At 44.9% G+C, this 20321-nt stretch overlaps 4 protein-coding genes across 5 annotated transcripts; 2 read left to right on the top strand and 2 right to left on the bottom strand.

The window, feature by feature from the left end:
• Positions 1-420: 420 nt before the first annotated feature.
• On the top strand, positions 421-6559 carry LOC308407809 (uncharacterized protein; the record flags this gene model as incomplete). Its single annotated transcript, XM_080899695.1, has 4 exons — positions 421-428; positions 1267-1583; positions 3217-3927; positions 4139-6559. 4 exons carry the CDS (start codon positions 421-423, stop codon positions 4222-4224), a joined length of 1122 nt encoding a protein of 373 aa, XP_080755821.1. The 3' UTR covers positions 4225-6559.
• On the bottom strand, positions 5706-9927 carry LOC308411630 (uncharacterized protein). The gene is made up of 8 exons (XM_080905595.1): positions 9743-9927; positions 9351-9422; positions 9201-9272; positions 8009-8202; positions 7684-7753; positions 7403-7568; positions 6940-7137; positions 5706-6766 (listed from the first exon to the last, which is right to left on the bottom strand). The coding sequence occupies exons 1-8, from the start codon at positions 9755-9757 to the stop codon at positions 6651-6653; spliced, it is 903 nt and encodes a 300-aa protein (XP_080761721.1). The 5' UTR covers positions 9758-9927; the 3' UTR covers positions 5706-6650.
• A 438-nt stretch (positions 9928-10365) lies between these two features.
• On the bottom strand, positions 10366-16867 carry man2b2 (mannosidase, alpha, class 2B, member 2). Of its 2 annotated transcripts, none has more exons than XM_080892344.1 (19): positions 16623-16867; positions 16382-16528; positions 16141-16246; positions 15606-15778; positions 15399-15514; positions 15118-15295; positions 14367-14565; positions 14047-14237; positions 13725-13896; positions 13428-13567; positions 12604-12857; positions 12306-12497; positions 11918-12161; positions 11728-11838; positions 11448-11640; positions 11148-11294; positions 10947-11059; positions 10727-10844; positions 10366-10629 (listed from the first exon to the last, which is right to left on the bottom strand). In XM_080892344.1, exons 1-19 carry the CDS (start codon positions 16755-16757, stop codon positions 10529-10531), a joined length of 3030 nt encoding a protein of 1009 aa, XP_080748470.1. In that variant the 5' UTR covers positions 16758-16867; the 3' UTR covers positions 10366-10528. The 2 variants fall into 2 exon arrangements, with proteins under 2 accessions (XP_080748470.1, XP_080748471.1); XM_080892345.1 differs by having other exon boundaries at positions 13428-13564.
• Positions 16868-16902: 35 nt separating this feature from the next.
• smim20 (small integral membrane protein 20) lies at positions 16903-18503 on the top strand. The gene is made up of 3 exons (XM_080892514.1): positions 16903-17095; positions 17640-17696; positions 18313-18503. The coding sequence occupies exons 1-3, from the start codon at positions 16987-16989 to the stop codon at positions 18354-18356; spliced, it is 210 nt and encodes a 69-aa protein (XP_080748640.1). The 5' UTR covers positions 16903-16986; the 3' UTR covers positions 18357-18503.
• The last annotated feature ends 1818 nt before the right edge of the window (positions 18504-20321 follow it).

Here is a 20321-nt window from a genome sequence, read left to right as displayed (position 1 = left end):
AACATGCCTTTACATGCTCAAGGACTGCAGCTGCACCCCTTCCTACGGGACGTCTTGGATGGATGCTGAGTCTGTTCTTGCCTCCCGGTGTAACATACGTAGGTGGGTGGGTGCATGTCTGAGATGATCCATTATGTCACCAGAGCCCTAAGAATAGTTTCTGTGTGTCCCGCTAAGGTACTGAGGCAAGTGTGACGTCCAGAACTTAGCTGTTGTTGGGCCAAACCCAGCAGAAACAGAGGCCCTACTGTTTCACAGCGTCAGGCACACCCAGCCGCACACACACACGCACAAATGTACGGACACATGGAACCGTTTAAAGTTTTCCTCTGCCACTGTTCGAAATGCCCCCAGAATAAACACCCAGAGCAGATCTGAACCAGCAAGGCCAACGATCCTCATTAGAGAGGCTGTGACGCAATGCGATGGTAACGAAAGTTAGTGGGTTTCAGATGTTTGCTCAGTGTGGTATTGCACATGTGGTTAAATAAAGAAATGTGAAACTGCTGGAGGAGCACGGTGACACAAAATATCACAACTTTTTCTTTTTTTAGTTTCACCTACTTTTGGAGAATGACAAGAAATATAGCAAGTCTTAATCTTCTTCTTCTCCTTGGATCATCTAGCTCCATATCAACCGCTGTCACACCAGCCGTCTGCGTGTCCTCATTCACTTCCTCTAGATTCCAGCAAATGAAAAAGGCAAGACTGACAGAAATAAAATTAAAATTAAAAACAAGCTGTGTGAAATACCTATTTCAAACTGAATATCTATGGATGTTTGACCTTTACTTGGATGAAAGGAGCTCTCTAAAAGTGAGAACCTGGACCAAAAAAGGGAAATTTAGATCATCAGATCATTAATTTCCACATTTCGCGACTAAATGTGCAGGATTATATTTGCATGATAACAAACTGGGTCAGTGGATCAGGTTGCCTGGTTAAATAACGCTGCTTTTGATTACTCTGTGCACTGTAGAGCTTTTTTTTTTTTTTATTGTTGTCACCCATATTCTATATAATGTGAAAATATTATTATTTCTGGAGAAGTGTGTGTAAAAATGACAATGCTTCCCGTTGTGAGAAAAATATAAAAGAAAATCCAGGGTACTTGACCGCCCTGATACTACAGTGAAAATGTAAATAAGTCATAAATTAAGACAACAGTTCCAGTAAGTGAAAGCGGGTCTATTGTTGCCCGCCCCGTCTTGCCTGTAAATCCCTCTCTTATAAATCATCGCTACTGCCCTGTGGCCCCCACCACAGCACCCCCGCTCTGCTCGGACGCAAACGCTCGTTCGCGTGTGACGTGCTCGCGCCTGCGCTGTTTAAAAACGGCGGTCCCACGGGCGCTCGCCTCATCCAACGTTTCAGAGAGCAGAGAAGAGAGGTGCGAGTCAGTCAGTCAGTCAGTTCTCTAACCGCACAGAGTTCACACAGAGAGGAGCTTCGGAGTTGCTTTGCGGTTACAGACAGCCGCACAGTTCTGTGCAGGATTGCAGAGTTTCACCTGCCCGAGATCACGGGACGCTACGGTTCACCTGAGCGGCACCAAAACGTCGTTTGCATGAAACTGAAGCCAGGTAAGTTTCACGTCCTAACAAGTAATTTGGTTGTCGTGTAGCGCTCTAAACGATGTATAGAAAACAACAACAGTTTGATAGGTGTTGAAACTCTGCTGGGAATATCTGCTGAGCAAATATAGGAGGGTTTTCTCAGCAAGTTTTAAGCCCAAGTTTGGAGACACGTCGGGTCTAGCCGAACCCCGCAGCAAAATCAGCTCTTTTAGAGTTATCTCGTTTTTTCTAATAATATTCACTTCGCACGCTAACTTTGAGTTATTTTCAATCATCTTTTAGATTTTGGTTGTCAATTCGGCTTGGATGTATTGAGCGAAGAACTGAAGCAACTGCTTACTGACAGTCTTCTGTTCTTATTTTCTACAAACGAAAGCATCACAAAGCGTACGTGCCACTTATTTTGGATGGAGGGTTATTCCGGGCATCTATGAACGTGTTCTGCGTGAAATAAACAGGCTCACATGCTCGGGGTAAATGTAAACAAAATGTTCTTTCCACTTCCAGAGATTGTAGATATTTGCATGAGCTAGTTTTATATTTGCGTGCACGAGAAAACGACAGTGTATTCTGATGCACGTGAAGTGTTACCTGGATGGAAATTTGGGATTACATTTCTCTGATTGTGCGTCAGAGACTTCGGTTAAATGCAAAACTGTGTGTGTGTGTGTGTGTGTGTGTGTGTGTGTGTGTGTGTGTGTGTGTGGGGGGGGTGTTGTGTGGACCCACACAATTAACTGTACCTGTCCATGTGTGCACTGGTCATATGTAACTGTACCAAAACCTGCAGGTTTGGGCTCTACCTTTGCTGTGCTGTAGGCTGAACCTGCAGCTCTTTCATGAGATGACACACTTTTCATAAGCATGTCATTGTGTTGCGGGAAAAATGCTTAGGTAGGTGGGGGGGGGGATGCAAAGCTGTTTCCTGCGCAGGGGTTTGAGCAACAATGGCCACCACCTTAGAACAGTCGGCGGTTCTCTGTGCGAGTCACTTCTGAGGAGGGAGCTAGGATGTTGAAAGAATGGCCAAGAAAAGGGAGAGGAAAAAATATAAGGAGCAACACAATGGAGAGCAGGCAGCTCTGTCGGTATGTAGGATAGGAGAGACAATGGGTGGCCAGATGTGGTTGCATAAGACTTTTTTATTTTTTATTTCTCTGCAAGATCACAAAAGCCTTTAAGTCCTCCAGAAGTGGTGTAATTGAGTTTGCAATGCACAGTTCGTTTTGAACATGGCCTTAGTGTCTGCCTGTGTCACTTTAGCTTTTTACAGTAATCTTCCATTTGTTCTGGCACGTTTCCAGTTCCATCATTGTGTTTGTTTCTTAAGAGTACAGTGACAGCAAAGCCCAAGGCAAACCTGTCTGTAAATATTTAATGGGTGCTGTCTGTCTGTAGGGACTGAATACTTCACTGACTGTGCAACTTATGTAACCAAACCTGTTTGGTGACTTTGTCTCTTTCCCATTTGCGAGTTGTGATGACTTGTCTCTTTTTGCATCATAAGTGCAACCTTGTTTTTGTTACTTAATTTATTAGAAAGTACATAGCCTCTCATTTTGCCTGATTTATCCCCTGCTCGGCTTATCGGTCGTCTCTGGATTTGCTAACGTCACCGTCTTCGTCTGCCTCATTTCAGATAAAAGCAGTGGATGCAGCCACGCTCCATTTAAAGGAGGGTGGAAGATTGGGAGACGCGCTGACGAGAACCCGGTTACGACTAAAAGTTCCAAGCCCAGCCTGAAACGCATCATGTCCCTCAGCACCTTCCACCTCATGCAGACCCTGAAGAACTCGCCCGCCGAGCTGCGGCGCAGATTCCGCCGCGACCAGACGGAGTCCTTGTCCCACGGCGACCCTCTGTTCAAAGTGCACTACCTGGGGACGGAAAAGATCTTTTCTCTGGACCGGGAGCAAGCAGAGGAGGCCATTTCTCACTTGCTGGAGGGTATCGCGAACGGGAAGAAGCTCAGGAAGGACCACGCCCTTGTCGTGCGGCCCAGATACGTCGAGGTCAAAGAGCTGAGCACGGGTCGGCAGCTCACGAAGACCTACCTGCAGGACATTGCGTACTGCGCCGCCGACACCAACCGGCCCAACGTCTTCTTGTACATCTGCAAGCACCGGGGGCAGCAGCTGCAGTGTCGGGTGTTCTGGTGCAGCCGTGCGGAGCGAGCGCGGGACATGACCGCCTGTCTGGGACTCTCCTTCCAGCGGGCGATGAGCGACTGGCAGCAGACCGGCGTGGCCACGATGCCGTCGGGAGAGGTGAAAGGAAAACTTGCAGAGGACTCGTCCAATTCTCAAGTCAAAGCAAAGAGCTCCACGCTGCCAGCCGGTCTGGGAAAAGGTGAGAATTCAGCACTGCCACATAAAAGTTGAACCAGGAAGACTTTAAACTCAAGCTAGCCTTATTTGGTGCCAACTTACCCAAACAATCACACAGTGTGCTTCTCTCAGATAATGACAACCTAGGCCTGTCTAGAGGCTGGCTTTCACTGTTGATAATTCAGCTGCAGCAGCCAAGCCAACATCCCTGACTCTGTCCTTTTCCTTCACAGTTCGCTGGAGGAAGAGAGGCTCTGTATCCCGCAGCCCCATGAGAACAATCACCAGGAGAGGATCGTCCTCTGACAGCTTGAACTGAAACCTGTTCTTTTTTCTTTTTTTTTTTGTTGTTGTGGTCAGATGTGGGACCACTTTATTGACAACCTCGCTGAAGGGAAGCGACTGATTGAAAAATACAATGAAGACCACAGTGGATGTTAATGAGACATGAGAAAGGTCCATATTTGGATATAAGGACTGGTCATGGGTGGATGCTGCCGTAATCAGTGAGGACTTGGAGATAGGAGATTTTTTTCTTTTTGACTGGGCAGAGTTGCCTTTGGACTTTTGCAAGCGCAGAGTCCAACCGGGCACAAGATACTGAACTGTGACAGGCCGCAAGGCTGTGTGAGGACTAGACTGGGACATACCCAAACTGTCTGTCATGGGTTTTTAATTTTGTTTTTGGGCTTGTTTGATGTTCTGTTTGATGCTGAAGCCACCAAAGACTTTGATCTGCTGGAAAGAGACAGTTAAACCAACCAAGTACCTGCTCTTGGCCAAACAGTCCCCCGGCAAAACTGGAAAAGCACCACGAGAACCTGGAAGTCCTTTTTTTTTCTTCTTTTTCGAGATTTATTTATATTTAAGTGACACATGTGACAGAGTCATGAAGTAGTTATTTTCTTTTTCAGCCTGTTCCATTAATGAGCATTTCTTTTTTTTTTGTTTTTGTTTTTTTTCCCTACTTTTGTAGTTGGATGAACAAATTTAAGACGACTAAGACAATGCGGGCATGTCATACCAAAGTAAAGTTTAGTTTGTTTTTTCCTTTCCCCACCAAGTCTGTGATATGCATAATTAGTCTGAGCACATTCGAGTCCTTTTTAAGATGATCTCACTCAGGAAATTGAAGTTTTATTGATATGAGGTCAGTTCTCAGTGTAATGCATGCCGGAGGGAAAATGGACATTATCAGAATAGAGGTGTTAATAATAATAATAATTTTAAAAAGTCTCTGCTTAACCTGCAAAACAAAAAATGGTCCTAATTGTCTTTAGCAATAAATAATTAGCATTTATGTGAGGGGTGGGGAAGCCTCAGCAGTGACTTGCTGGTTGTTTGTGTCCCACACTGGGAACACTGTGCTCCTGTGTGAAGCCTGCGTGAGGAATGCCGGGCCATGCACCTGCATTCCAAATAGGGGGGGGAAAACTTGAGATGAAGGGTGGCGGCGCCTTTCTTTCCTAGAAAAACCCCAAATTCTTCTTGTCCACCCGTGACTTTGCATATTGAGCAGCCTTGTCGGTAAACAGCACGCCGTGCTTTTTTTTTTTAAATTGCTCCTTCACATCAATAAAAGCCATAAAAGGTGCCGGAGTCCATCTAGAGTGACCGTTCTGGTCACACACGTGTGCCGTGTTGCGTAACTTGTGCCATGATGGTAATTTTTTATCTCTAGGTTTACAAACATGAGAGACAGGAGGATTGTTGATGAAGCCAGAGGTTACTGTTAACTCCATTTTCTGTTTTCTGACCAAAACGAAGCTAAAAATGTCTTTTCTTTTTAAACAGGGAAGGTTGTTTTTTTTTCCTGACTGATGTGCAACCAGGTTGTTATCGGTTAATTTTAACATGATGTACCTGACTTTTTAATTACAAACGGCACAAGCCTCATCTCAGAAAAGGCGTCGATGTGCCCGCTTTTAAGATGTATTTAACGAGTGTTCTGTTTTTATGTTGTCGTACATATTTAAATATGTATTTTATGGAATATTAAAAGTTTTTTATAAAGCATTTGTTTGCCTGTGCATTTTGTACTCTTACTACTCTGACCCTCGATTAATCATTCTGTTTCCAGGCTTCCAGTTTTAAAATGCTATATTTGGTCTGAAGAAAACCGATTTAAGTATGTGGGAGTGGGTGGAGAGCAAGAGATTGAAGGTTTTAGGGGTTACGGGGCAGCACGTTCAGATGTCCTGGGATTTATTTAGAATTTTAGTCATGTGACTCATTTCCCAGGGTTATTTCTCTAGTTCTTTAAAATTGTTAATATCTGACACCTGCAACCAAAGGTGATTCATCTCCATCTGCATGGGTTACTGCAGCGTTTGAGAATTTCATGCCTCACTTTGGAGGAAAAGTGAAGAAGTCCATATATTTTGGAGTTAATTTTCCTAATGATACGGAGCTCCCCGATAGCCTGCTTCTGCTTCCTTCCTATTTTGTACCATGGCATGATTTACAGTTCAAAATAATCCTTATTTCTCTCATACTAGGCTTCGTGCAGCCCCTCACCTCATCCTCTGCACCAACAAGATACTTTAGCCCCTCCCCCTTTAAGCCATCTTTCTCTTGATTGGCTGCCCCTTGCAAACAGAAGCACCAAGCACATAGAGCACTCTGATTTCTGAGCTTTTGGCTCACAAGGATTACTAGTTTTTTGTTTTGTTTAGTTTTGTTTTTGTTCCTACATTAATAAAAGGCCAGCTTGATGTAGCTCACAGTATATGCAAACAATCAGAATCACTCTTCTGCAGAAGAGCCGTGCACCGCGGCGCTGCCGGAGCTCTCTCTAAGTCGCTGCAACTCGAGCAGGGAGTGTACATGAAGACGCCTGAGAGGCTTCACCTCTTCCACCACTGAAAGGAAGAACAAAACAAAACATCATCACGGACACTCAGCAATGCTCTTAAATGATTATGTATCCAAGCTAAGTATGTTAGGAGAAAGGCTTCAGGTTTCATGCCTTTAAAATATAGCTAAACAGCACCACCTGCTGGTATAGTAAACCAAGAGTGATAAAGGTTCGCACCTTTATCATAATGCAACTCGTCCCGGTTGCCGTAAACCACGTACATCTCCAGGAAGTTAAGGAGAGCTCCCGTGACAAGAAAGCGTTCGGCGAGAGGAAGACTTTTGATGTAACGCATGTCCAGGGCGAACGGGTTGGACGGAGAGGGAACGGTGCAGAGGCACACCAGCTCACTGACAACGTCCCACACACGAATTGCTGACGAAGGACAAAAGAAAGAAAAGTTGGATGTTTTTATTGTGAGATGTCATGCACTGCACATAAACATATATGCATTAACCAAAGCACTAGGAGCCTTTTTCCACGGCCCTAATCCACCGTAAATACTGATCTCCGCGAGGCTCGAGCTGCAGCACAGACACATCTGCATCTGATTTAGCTCATGGAAAATGGTGTAATTATTGAATCAGTGCACTGAAACAATAACTTTCTCCTGTTAGGATTCCACACATTGTTTCCATACCTCGCGTCTGCCAGTCTGCAATGGACTTGAGTTTCATGGGCGTGTCTTTGACCATCGAATCTGTGCCACCGATGTTGACTAGGCGCTCGTGATTGGAGCGTATCCACGCGTAGGGGCGTCCGTATTTGACGTAGCCGGCCAATAGAAACAGAGTGCAGTTGACCTCCTGTTAGAGGGGGACAAAGTGTGGGCTGCGAGGCTGAGTGAGCAATTTAAATAACAGAGGCAAGAGAAGAACGCTTATACTGGCTTCTGCACTTCGCCTCCTTGCAGGTACTTACGGGTACTGCTATCTCCCTTTCACTGGGAGATGCTGGGAGAAGATGCTCCTCGATGCAGGCCTCCCTGTGACTGCAGAAAGAGCTCCAATGATTTATCAGTTTCATGCAAACCTGGAGAGCCAGTAGGAAGTTTCTACTCATACTTCCACATCTAAATCCTCTTACATGTATCATTTTTTACCCAGTTAGGAGGAGATTACTTTCCACGATGCACAATAAAAAATATTGCAATTCTTAAAATGCCTCAAACAACCCAAGCTGCCCTCTGAACCCAAGCACATACGTGTTACTATCCACACGCACACACAAACTTGCAGTCAATCACCTGGCAGTCTGTGGCTGTGTCTTGGTATGTGACCGGGAGCCTCGTGGGCCCGGAGGCTCCCCGGGCAGGGGGGAGCTGCTACGGCTGGTCAGACTGGGAGAGCTGCTGCTGGGAGAGACATCACTGCTGTTACAGCTGCTGGTGGAGGAGTAGGAGGAGGCTCTGGACACCATAAAGCCTGGGGAACGCCAACCCTGCGAACAAAAATAAAGGGAAAGGGAGAGAAAGCTGCTGTAGAAGTCATAGATGTGCCCTAGATAAGACAGTGAGACTGGGGAGGTGTGTGAATGTTTCACTTGGACTGTACTGCCAAAAGTATTCACTCACCCATACAAACCATTGAATTTTGTAAAAATCGAGCACCTAGGCATGCAGATTGCTTCTACAAACATCTGTGAAAGAATGGGTCACTCTCAGATCAGTGAATTCCAGCTTGGTACTGTGATAGGATGTCACCTGTGCAACCAGGCCAGTTGTGATATTTCCACACTACTAAATATTCCACAGTCAAGTGTTAGTGGTATTATAACAAAGTGGAAGTGGAAGAGCGGGTTCAACGAATGACCTCTGCACACCAACTTTCTGCAGAGTTAAGACGCGTTCTGTGGAGTGGCGATTCACGCTTCTCCGTCTGGCAATCTGATGGATGAGTCTGGGGCTGGTGATTGCCAGGAGATGGTACTCGATGGTGTCTGACTGCACTGTGCCAAATTTAAAGTTTGGTGGAGGGGACAATTTCATGCTTCCAACTTTGTGGGAACAGTTTGAGGATGGCCCCTTCCTGTCCCAACATGACTGCACACCAGTGCATGAAGCAAGGTCCATAAAGACATGGATGAGAGAGTTTGGTGTGGAAGAACTTGACTGGCCTGCACAGAGTCCTGACCTTAACCCGACTGAATACCGTTGGGGTTAATCAGAGAGGAGACTGTGAGCCAGGCAGTGTCTGACCTCACAAATGTGCATCAGGAAGAACTGTCAAAAATTCCCATAAACACTCCTGAACCTTGTGGAAAGCCTTCCCAGAAGAGTTGAAGTTTTTATAGCTGCAAAGGGTGGATTGACATCATTTTAAATGCTAGGGCTTTAGAACAGGATGACACTCAAGCTCATATGCCTGTGAAGACAGATGAGCAAATACCTTTTGGCAGTATAGTCTATATAATCACCCAGTTTCTCTACAGAAACTCACCAGATCCTCATTAACAACTGTCAGCAGCAACTCCTCTTTCCCCCTGAGCCAAGGCTGGAAGTATTTAAAACCCTGCAAAGGAAGCAATGTGATTTTGTGATTTTGCGAGAGGTGAGCCGAGCGTGCACGCGCATGCTGGTGTGGCCAAACCTGCAAGGATCCGAGCAAAGCAAGGTCACCGAGGAAGTGCTGCAGTTTCCTCTTCTGCTCCCTCTCTCGTTTCTGTTCACACATGCACACAGACAGCACAGCGATCTGAACATAACGATAAAAATGACGGCACCACTCCAGCGGGCATCAGCACCCTCTCCCTGCCTGGTATCATAGCAACACTTGCAACGCCTCCTCCTCACCCTGCAGGAGCACCCTGCACCCCCATCAATATTAGTGACAATAAACCCTCCGTTTGTGAAATGAGTCAAAGCACGGACACATGCTGAGAACAAAGAGTGGCATGCTGATATAAAAATGGATCGGGCTGCTCTAAAATCGCACCGATTCACAAACCCCTCACAGCTCATCGTGAGGTAAACGATACTCACACCGGAGCTGCTCATCTTAGGCCAAACTGCGGACGTCGTCGTCTCCCTCACAGGCGCGCACGCTGTGTTTCTATAAGCTGCTGCATGTCAGCATTGAGCCGTGTATTCTGCTGCTTAACGCCACTTCGTTTCTGGATGAACGCTTAGATTTGCACAAAGAGCCTCGGCTTTCAGCGGGTGTTGCCTTTCTTGGTCTGTCAGTAGCATCAATTTGGGGGAAACGAAGCCCCTAGCGGCCGTATCTGCGTACTGCAAGTAAGCTATAACTTTATAGAACTGATGCTTGAAACACACAAAAATAACTTAACTCAGTGGTCAGTTCATTAGGTACACCCTTTCGACTGATTGTTAATATGTAACAGAATAGGTTTAGACATGCAGTTATGGTCATGGTGAGCTGCTGAAGTTCAAACTGAGAATCTAAAGGGGATTTAAGTGACTCTAAAAAGTCACGGTTGTTGGTCAGAACTGCTGATCTGCAGAAGCACTGGACATTTTCTCTGGAAGGAAATATTTTGTTGATGCCAGAAGTCAGAGGAAAACGCACAAAGGCACTACACATGGGCTACAGGACTTATGTAAGAGTGAAGTCAGACATTTGAACCAAAACAATCATTTTATTCTGATTCAACAGGCACAGCAAATTCACATCTGATCAACAAATCAACACATGTGCAAAAAGAGCATTAGTGAACAGTGCAGCAAAGGATAAAGAGGCTTTATATTGTGCTGCTGTGATTTAGCTAAAGCTTGGTGATCTTCACAGAAGACAAAGGAAAGCTCAGCCTAAAAGTTCCTGGAGACAAAGTGAACAAAGAAGGTCCTGATCTCTTTGGGGGAGATGGTCACAGTGAAATTGTCATCCCGCGTCCGCTGCTGTTTGTTGTCTGAAGGAGAGAGAAAGCAAAAATGGGTGAAGGGATTATTTTTGTTTTGTTTTTTTATAAAAACTGAATCAGTTCAGATATATTCTGTGTTTCTCACCGTTTTCCAAGTTATCTGCAGTTTTCCACTTCCACCTCTGCAGACTGGTGACATCCCAGGTCCCTGTCAGAGAACGCTCCTCCACACCCTTCACTTCGCCCATGCCTTGCAGAGCTTCCTGTTCACCGTTGTAAAAAAACAAAATAAACAAGAGTAAAAAAAAAAATGAAAATCTCAACTTTTTTCATTTGTCAGTATTAAATTTTCTTTTTATCTGCACCTTTAAGTTTATGGTGACCGGCTTCGAAAGCTCGGGGTCCTCTCCCTCTTCGAAGAGATGCATAATTCTCAACAGGATCCGATTATAGTCTGGCTGCGAGTGCAAATCTTTACCTGGATGCAGGCCACACGGAAATTAAATCAAACAGTGGAAATCTGCAAAACGGTAATAAATACTAGCCCACAGTTTCTCACAGCTGACCTGACTGTATGTGGCTGAGGTGAACGCTGTGATTGGAGCAGTAGTTCCACCCGGGGACGCTGAGGCTGAGCAGGTGGAGGTTGGGCGGCAGAACAACCGAACGCAACAGAGAACCACGCTTGGGCTCCTTCACCTGCCAGGGCTTCTCTGAGTGTACAAGAGTTTGAGAAGTGGTGTGAAAGGTTGAAATTAAGCTGCTTGTATGGACATTTTACTGACGTGACAATGAAAACCACAGATGAGGATGATGACTCGCAGGGTTGTACTAGTGGCCCACCACTGCATGTGGTAAGCACTTACGAGGCTGGTCTATGGGCATGACGACAGGTCTGTGCTGCAGCTGCACTGCCTCCCTTTGGTACAGCTTTGAGGTGGCACTCACAGAGCCCAGCATCATCCACAGCGTGGGCCTCACAACAGAGCTGTCATTTAGAGTCAGGTTGTACCCGAGGTTCCACTGCAAGTTGTTCCAAAGCCGCCGATGGAGCATGACCTGGAGCAGAAGATGAGATGTTAGGTTGCCTTCTGGGTGAAGGGGCTGCACGGCCAGCTTGTTTGCACGTCTTTTTGTTTTCTATACCTCCAGCTGTCCGTCAGTTTGGCTCGACACACCGTGAGCTCTGTCGCTGACGAGCACCAGCCTGCTGAGGTCATCCTCAATGTAAGCCGTGCGCACCATAGGGAAGTAGTTCTGCAAAACGTGACATATATAGATTATTCGACATGTTGTGCTAGAATGTCTCAAGAAAGGCATTCCTGAAAACACCTACTCGTGCTAAAGTGTTGTTTGTGAATTTCCTGTATGTCCTCTTCATCATCTGATAGCCATTGTCGTCCGAGTACAGAGTCCTGTTGTTCTTCACTGAGGTGCTGGTCCTGAGTACGACCTCTGTGTTGAGGCTGAGTGGGCCCAGAGAGTAGGTCTGCTCCAGCCTGTGGCACGGCAGCTTGGTCCCAAAGCATTCTGGGACACGAGTGGTAATGGAGTAGGCGTAGTCTTTATCGCTCTCCTCTCTAGAACACGGAAGATTTCAAAATGTGAGCATGATCATAACAACTAGTGGTACTTTTAGCAGTAAGAGAAGAGCAAGATAACTCCCATAACAAAAAATATAACCTACGTAAATAGATGATAAACTACTCGTCACTGTTGCTCACCTGTAGAAGTACTGCCTGATCTCAGTGACAATCTTCCCTGGGATTATCTCCATTTCCACAGCCTTGTAGGCCCGCACAGCTGAACCATTAGCGCTGAAGATGTAGTTATCAGAAATTGGCCCTGCTTTTACGTCTCCATTGGCATCATATTCCCAGAAATCCTGTGTGATCATTACTCTCCTTTTCTCCTCACTGCCGTGTATGAAAAGAGTTGCAGAAATGTGTGAAAACAACTTCTGTTCATTGAAGTATGACAGCTGAACAAGAGTTATGAACTGATGGAGGCTTAAACCCTTACAGATAGGTGATGCTGTGCAGTAGATTGGTGTCCTGGTCGAACAAGAGTTCGTAACATTCGCTGAGAACAGGAAGTAGTCGCCTCCCTGCTTTCGCCCGGTCCTTCACGCTGCGTCTCTCGAACGAAGCGGCCTTAGCTTCAAAAGCCTTGGAATTCTCTGGGAATTTAATTAAGTATTTCCTGTACTGAAGGCCTCCAAGTTCCACTACGATGAAAAGGTCGTAGGTCGCATTGGAGTGTGCTGACCCCTGGATCTGAAAGAGAGAGGGGAAGAGTTGAGATTAATACATACAAATGCAGATAAAACTGCTCATTTAGGAAAAATTAATCACTTGACTCTTAGTTGGTCTGATATAATTAAAGAGGACTTGATGGCTGATGCTGCCAGCTTTAGCTATGCAGATGCTTCTATAGGTACTGATACACTCTGCTTTAGCATTGTTTACTATCAACATACGGTACTGTGCAAAAGTGTTGAGTGACTCCTCAAAGAGATATTAGCAGAAAACTTGGCACATCTCAACCTGATATCTTAAAGAATGTGAGGAAACTAATAAATGCAGGACAAAGGCCTTAAAAGCTTTCAGCAAGATGAAGAGTATCTGGAAATTACATCCTTAAGAAATATGCAAAAACCCCAGTAAAGACCTTTTAGAGCACCCGAGAGATGCATCAGGACCAGTATGTACTCCATCTATTGTAAAAGTGATGATACCCCCCATCATATACTGCATTTTCATGCATGTTTGCACATTTCTGTAAATCTCTGCACATATTTCCCATTCACCTATCAACATATAAAGAAACCATCAAAACAACAGTACCTGCGCAGGGACGGGCTGTCCATCATCATCAAACACGGCAGCGCTCGGCTGCGTCACGGTTACATTGACGATTGTGGTGATGTTCCACGCCAAAGGGTTATAAACGATGACATGCTGCTCCAAAGCCTGATCAACATCTGCTACAGAGCAAATCGATGAGCAGTTTACTTCCTTTTCGACTTTTACATGCGAAGACATGCACTGGCTAAAGTGCTCTGTTTAGCTCAGTTAATTACTATAAAAACTTTTTCTTTTTTTTAAAGTGGAAGCACTGCAGAAATATCAGATTATTGAAACCTTTTGTAGGGTAGTGCTCGCCAAGGGTGCTGGGACTCATGAGGTTGTGGGGCAACAGAAAGAGAGCAGCTAGGAGCTCCTCTGCTCCCATCATGGCCTGCAGGAGATGCTGCTGGTACATGTCAGCCACTTTGGGAGACTCCGTGCCAGTGATGCCATCGTGATGCTGCACCTGGAATACCAAACCACTCCAAACTGAATGTTCAAACTTAATTACAGAGAAGTATTTAGCATGATGATTGCTTTGCCTTCTAATCCGTATATATTTATTGGACCTTCAAAGTCTTGCAGTATTTGTTATTTCACTATTTTTCAGGAGTACCTCGGAAACAGCCCAGCGCAGCGCTCCGAGTTTGTCCAGGGCCCAGTCCTTGGCCACAGGTCCATCTGGGAAACTGATTCGGTAGCGGGCGAAGAGGGTCTCTGCTGCGTACAGCTTTGAGCTGGCATGTCGCGCCACGCCTTTCAGGACGTTTCTGGAGGCGTAAAACCCCGTCCACGCCTGGTAGGGCTCTAAAAAGTGCGACACATTTCCAATTTACATGAAGTTTGTACGAGACAGCGTGTCGTGTTTTCAAATACACAGTACTTTATGTGAAGAGGACCTCTTCACCGTTTCGTGTTAGGATATCGATTTGTTACCAGTTGAATATGGCAGGAAGTCTTCACTCCCACGCACCTCCCAGGTTAGATTTGATTGGTAGATGGCTTGGAAGTATTCACTCAGAGTGGCGTACTGGACTGTTACCCCAAACTCTTTGCTGTTCTGGTTGATGTACTTCATCAGAGGGTCCATGTTGTTAAACTGTACTGATGAGTTGTAGAACTGCTTGTCACAGCCCTAAAACGGGACGATCGCACATGTGAGTAGGCTGTTTCACAAAACTAACTCCTACATTTTGTCCCGAACCTTAGATACGTTTACCATAGACTGTATATAAAAGATGGACACTTCCACAGTAGAGTCCCACTTTGAAACTTCGTTTTGAAGTTTCCCATTTTTTCTTTGTAACAGATCATATTTGGAAAAGAGAGTGAAGTGGTAAGTCATCAGCTAACAATATCTAGCTTGATTAGGGTCATAGTCTCTCTGAACAAATAAAAGATTGCTTCTTTTATGGTTTATTGGTGCCGTTACCCACACCAAGCAACATTATTTGTCAGATAACATCTTTAAAAACAAGAAAAGAAGTTCTTTAGTTTTGTATTGCAAGCTTTAAATATGCTTCTAACCCAAAGTTTAACATTTCTACAAAGAGGTTCTCACTTTTTGGAGCTTGCCTTTTTTGGGGGCTTTAGACGAACTGCATTTCATCCCTTAAGATTGTTACTTGGATTTGATACAAGATGGATGGATGGGCGGGTGGATGATTTACAGTTCTTTTTGACTTACCCATGGCCAAAGCACATGATGAGTTCTAAACCACGCTGCTCTCTGCTTGATGTTCTCCACCATAGTCTTGGCGTAAGCATGGACTGTCTCCTTGGTCACAGGTAGGCTCATGTTGGGGTAAATTCCATCTTTAGGTGGGTCCGGAAACAAGGCAACTCCATTCCAATAGAAACCAGACCTGAGACATAAGAGGAAGAACAAGAATAGTTATTAAAGATATACCGTATTAATGACGACCACAAATGTAACATAAGGCACCAGAGAAGCTAAAAATGAAGCACCGGTTGGAGAATGGCAGGTAGGATGGAGTGCAATAGCTGAACTGGTCCATGGTGTGAGTGAAGATCTCTTGCTGTGATTTCAAAGAGGGAGAGCCTCGCCATACAAACTGCAGTTTCTGTGTTGGAAAACATAAAACTAGATTAGCTATAAATATTTGGAGCACAGATTGAGACGACCATGTGACTGTTGTTTTTATGCTGCGCTACCTTGTTTTTCTGCATGGTATCCTTAAGGTCATAGTCAATGCGAGAGATGAGATGTGCATTGAATCCAGCCAGGGCAAACAGTACAGGGGTGGTGGCAGAGGCTCCGAAAGGATCCACATGCCATGAGAACTGAGGACGCACCCCAAACGTCTCATACAGGAAGCCGTGACCCTCTGAAACAGCAGGGAGGTTCTCAGTTACTGTGGATTTTTCCTTCCCGCTGTCACCAAGCGCTTACTTATATGCTGTCACTTGATCATTGGGGTTTTCTCACTATTACTCTAGGGTTGTTACCTTACAATATAAGGCACCTTGAGGTGACTGTTGTTGTGACTGTGGTGTTATATAAATAAATAAAACTAAACTGTGCACACCCCTGTTAAAATCTCAGGTTTTTGTGATGGTTTATTGTGCTCTTATTTTTATTTTAACAACAGAAACCTGATATTTTAACAGGAATTGTTCACATCTTTAGAACCACTGTATGTTATTGCTGCAGCTGTGGACTGAAGGAGCAGGAAGTGTGTGGCGTTACCCATCATCTGCAAGATGTCATCGTCCAGGTCAGTTACAGCCTCATCGTGCATCACTTGACCTCCGATGATGAACTCAAGACGACCTTCTTTGATAAGCTGTCGTACCTGGAGAGAAAGAGAGAGGAGTTTGCACAAAAACCACAGCAGGGTTAATCTAAGAGAAAACAGCTGGGATGTTTAATTTCTGGGGCGTTATCGTGTACCCTCCATAGTCACGTAGCCGTGAATATATATCCTCACCTGTTTCTTTTGTGTGACCGAGGCCACGGTGTCCCACCAGAGACGGAAAAACTCCTGCTCCACAGCGATGAACCTGCGCTCTTTAACCTTTGACAGCTCCTCAGTCACACTGCTGTACACATTAGCTGCATAGGCGTGCATACTCTCCTGCACTCACATTTATAAACACATTTACCCAGATTAAAGCCCAATCTGCGCGTTATATGCATCTCAACTTTTTAGCCGGGTTAAAGACACCTACCTGGATAGTGTACACCCAGCCAACATCCATGTGACTGTGAGGGATCACAAACGTCTGAATCGGCTCTTCTTGCCCTGCCACTCCATGCGAGAACCAGCAGCAAACAGCAAACACGACAGCCGTTACAAATCCCATCTTTGAATCCCATACGAGAGAAGACGGCTTAGATAACTTGGCTGACTTCCTTATTATTGTTGTGCTACGGCATGTGACTGTGACGACGGAAGCCCAGACAGGCCAAACCGCCGACTTGTCGTGTCGCCTTTTTTTTAAAGGCACCAGTGACCTTTTCACCGGAAGCAGTCAGTGTAAACAGTGCGCACATTTGGAGGTGAGAGCGATATTTTTCTACCCAGCAGAGAAAATGTCTAAAAACACGAAAATAATGTTGGTGTTTGGAGGGTTTGTGACGGCCGTTGCTGCTGCGTTTTACCCCATATTTTTTTACCCCCTCACACACAAAGACGAGTACAGTAAGTTGTCTTTCTTTGCTTTCATTTAGTTACACAATTAGTTTAGAAAGCCTGGCCTAATGTCGTTTACAATTCTCCTTAGTTACGGCTGAGCTAAATGTCATTTTACTCCACAAATGATAAGCAGTCCGTGTAGGTTTGTTTAGCTTAGCTAGCATAAAGAGTGCCATTGAGGTAACTCATGTAATCTAACACATACATTCAGTTAGAGCGCCCGTTAAGAGTCAAAGGTGATTATGAACATTATTTGACTTGAATAAATCCAGCTACTACATTAATACTGCTACATTTCTTCCCTGTTTTAAAGGAAGTTATGTCAGCTAAGACAAATATAGTCCTTATCAGGTACATGGAGAGCTGTCGTCCTGACATACATGGGACATGAAGACAGTAAAGACTGGTAATAACCAGCTGTAGTGTTTAAAAAAACAAAGGAAATTGTTTATATCAGTGACTTTAGCTGCAAGTTGTTGTTGTTTTGTTTTGTTTTTTTGTTTTTTTTAACAGATTTACCCAAATTGCTCTGTTATTCTGTCCTTGCTAGGAGAAGTCCAAAAGGTGAACCGGGCAGGGATCAACCAGGCAGATGTGCAGCCTGCGGGTAAGTGTGAGCTGTTATCAGCTTGTTTGTACAGCTTGCATACTGTACATACAAATTCATGAATTACAACATATATCTTAAGAGTAAAGGGGATCGCTATTGTTATATTTTCTCTCTAGTACAGTACTGTGCAACGGTCTTAAAACACTCCTCATTTCTTTATATTTTGCAACGAAAATGGGAAACGGCTTCAGTAAGTTATTGTGCAAACATACATGGAATTACAGTATATAAAGGCAAAAACAGAGTTTGTACAATCCTAATGAGTTTGAAAGTCACTATTTGGTATGACCACCTTTATTCTTCATCACAGCCTGAACACTCTTACGCAATTCAATTTTATTTATATAGCGCTAAATCACAACAGCAGTTGCCTCAAGTTAGCTTTCTTGTCGTTTCTTTAAGTAGTCTTCAAGAATAGTTCTCCAGGCTTCTTGAAGGACATTTAAAGCTCTTCTTTGGATGTTTCTGCCTTTTGTTCTGTTGTCTGTTAAGATGATCTCACACTGCTTCAACGATGTTGAGGTCCAGCATCTGGAGAGGCCAATCCATGACTGATAGACTGATTATTATTAATGAGAGCTCTCTGTCTCTGTGTCTCTTTTTTTGTCTGAAGGTATGAAGATATGGTCTGATCCATTCAAGGCTGCAAGCAAATGATGACCACAGTGACCCCTTCACTGAGACGCTGCTGCAGACTCTGAGTACAGAGTGTCTTTTTGATATGTGCTTGGTGTGTGTGTGTGAGTGAATGACTGTTGAGTGTTAAGTTACCTGTTAAATAAACTATAATCAACTACTTAAGAACCCAAACGTGGATATCTTTTTATTATATTGTGTTTAGATGGAGGACGGCTAGCTACACAGAAGCACAGATACAAAACAATGGCTGTTTTGTTTTTACCCTAAATTCAACCTAGAGCCACCTGCTGGTCTCCTGTTGCCCACATGAGGGCGCACCACTCCTGTGTGTTCCCGCTAAAGGCAGTGGACTGTGTAATGTCTTGTTTGTGCATCTGAGATATTTTGGAAAAACCATTGTATTTCCAAAAAAGCTTTGCTCTGGTATGCAGCCTGTAGGGAATTATAATAAAATGCAGTGGTTTGTTTACCCATCTCATTCACAGGAATCCCTTTTGACATTTTATTTTGATTTAGTTGATGTGAGAGTCATTAAATCGGTTCAGCAGATGAGGGACAATGTCCAGAAATGTGCGGTATCATCTTCCAAAATGGAAACAGTAGAGACAGAGTTATTCCAGGACACATCGCTGTATTATCATTTCCCTGTCACGCAGGCGGGGTTTAACTGTTGCTGTTTAAATGACATGTGACCGGCTATGTTTTGCCCATAGGCTGAAAGGACGGGGCACGGCTCCACCATCCTCTTGTTCAAATCCTACTCGATGTGATCCAGACTGGCTTTACGAGTCCACGGGTGCTGTAAAAGCAGAGAATTCCAAAACTGCCATTTTTTTCCCCCTCCTGTACTTTTGTGGTTTCCTGACATTGACCAGTTTCCCCCTTTCAGAGTTTGGTCCATCAAAGTCCTTCTGGAAGAAAGATAGATTAAGAAAGAACTAAAGCATGTGTTTATGGTCCTTCAGAGATGGGGCATATTTAAAGTTGCCCTTAAATCTTTCACAGTCCTCGATGTAGCCTGTACTTTTGAGCTTTTAGGGCCATTCGCGAGGCCCGCTGCCAGCAAAACTGACAGCGCAGGCCAGCAACGGCCACTCTCCTTCACAACCCCCAAATCAACAAGCCCCATTGTTTATGAGAGGTTGTTATTGTTGGGCTGCATTCAGAAACAAGAGAAAACTCAAGAGCCCGGCTGTGCAGAGGCGTCCAAAGTAAAGAGAGCGAAAGGAGTGAGGGGGTGGTTAAGGAAAAACGAAAAGCAGAAATTCCTCTCATTCCCCACTGGTGTTTTCCAGATTCCTCAAGCGACAGCTCCTCGGCTGTGCGAGTGAAGTAAGCAGGCAGAGGGGGAAATTGAAGCAAACGGCGAGAGGAAGAGAACCACATTCTTGAGGGGACGCGTCACCTACACGCAGGATAGAAAGACACTCGATCTCTGTTTCTCGCCTGGCAGTGTGTAACAGGTTGTGCAGCATGTACCAGGCTTTTATGGCTGCTTGTTGTGGAGTCCTCTTTATGCTGCCCTTATCCCATGATAGACACCCTTCTCTATAAAACGTTCAGCAGGGTCACAGCGCACTATAAACCAACATGAACTCAACAATGTCGCCTCTGCAGTGCTTTTACTATCCCGCTATTAACCCATCACACAAATCTCTCTCAGCTATTGAGGGGGTTTAGGAAAGTGGTGGCACGCTGTCGGCCGCTCTGAGCACTTTGTTAAGCCCGAGTTTGAGAGCGGCCGATAATTGGCCAAGGTTTCTAACTAATTGCCATGGGAACAAGGGTCGACAGACAGGTCAAGGGGTTGCAGCGGCAGCAGCAGTGTTCGGGAAAGGGTGGAGAAGTATGTAAAATACGAGCAGCGAACACCTCGTACTATATCGAGTGTGGAAAACCGGAGCGAGAACATCAGAAAGCTCTCAGAGCGTTGCGATGGCACATATGACGACACAACTGTGGTATTTGTTTCTCTTTCAGGAA

Source organism: Rhamphochromis sp. 'chilingali', assembly GCF_963969265.1.
Source record: "Rhamphochromis sp. 'chilingali' genome assembly, chromosome: 1".
Lineage (NCBI taxonomy): Eukaryota > Metazoa > Chordata > Actinopteri > Cichliformes > Cichlidae > Rhamphochromis > Rhamphochromis sp. 'chilingali'.
This window is presented reverse-complemented; position numbering and strand designations above follow the sequence as displayed.

Bases quoted from the DNA above. Each gene is read 5' to 3' on its own strand.
- LOC308411630 (XM_080905595.1), bottom strand. The intron at 7,569-7,683 runs GTAAGTACCTGC...CCCCTCTAACAG, and splicing joins AAAGGGAGATAGCAGTACCC to GAGGTCAACTGCACTCTGTT. The intron at 6,767-6,939 runs GTGCGAACCTTT...TCTTCCTTTCAG, and splicing joins CGAGTTGCATTATGATAAAG to TGGTGGAAGAGGTGAAGCCT.
- smim20 (XM_080892514.1), top strand. From the start codon at position 16,987: ATGTCTAAAAACACGAAAATAATGTTGGTGTTTGGAGGGTTTGTGACG. The intron at 17,096-17,639 runs GTAAGTTGTCTT...TGTCCTTGCTAG, and splicing joins CACACACAAAGACGAGTACA to GAGAAGTCCAAAAGGTGAAC. The intron at 17,697-18,312 runs GTAAGTGTGAGC...TTTTGTCTGAAG, and splicing joins GGCAGATGTGCAGCCTGCGG to GTATGAAGATATGGTCTGAT.
- man2b2 (XM_080892344.1), bottom strand. From the start codon at position 16,757: ATGGGATTTGTAACGGCTGTCGTGTTTGCTGTTTGCTGCTGGTTCTCG. The intron at 15,779-16,140 runs GTAACGCCACAC...CTGCTGTTTCAG, and splicing joins TGACATCTTGCAGATGATGG to AGGGTCACGGCTTCCTGTAT. The intron at 11,295-11,447 runs GTAAGTGCTTAC...TTGTACACTCAG, and splicing joins CATGCCCATAGACCAGCCTC to AGAAGCCCTGGCAGGTGAAG.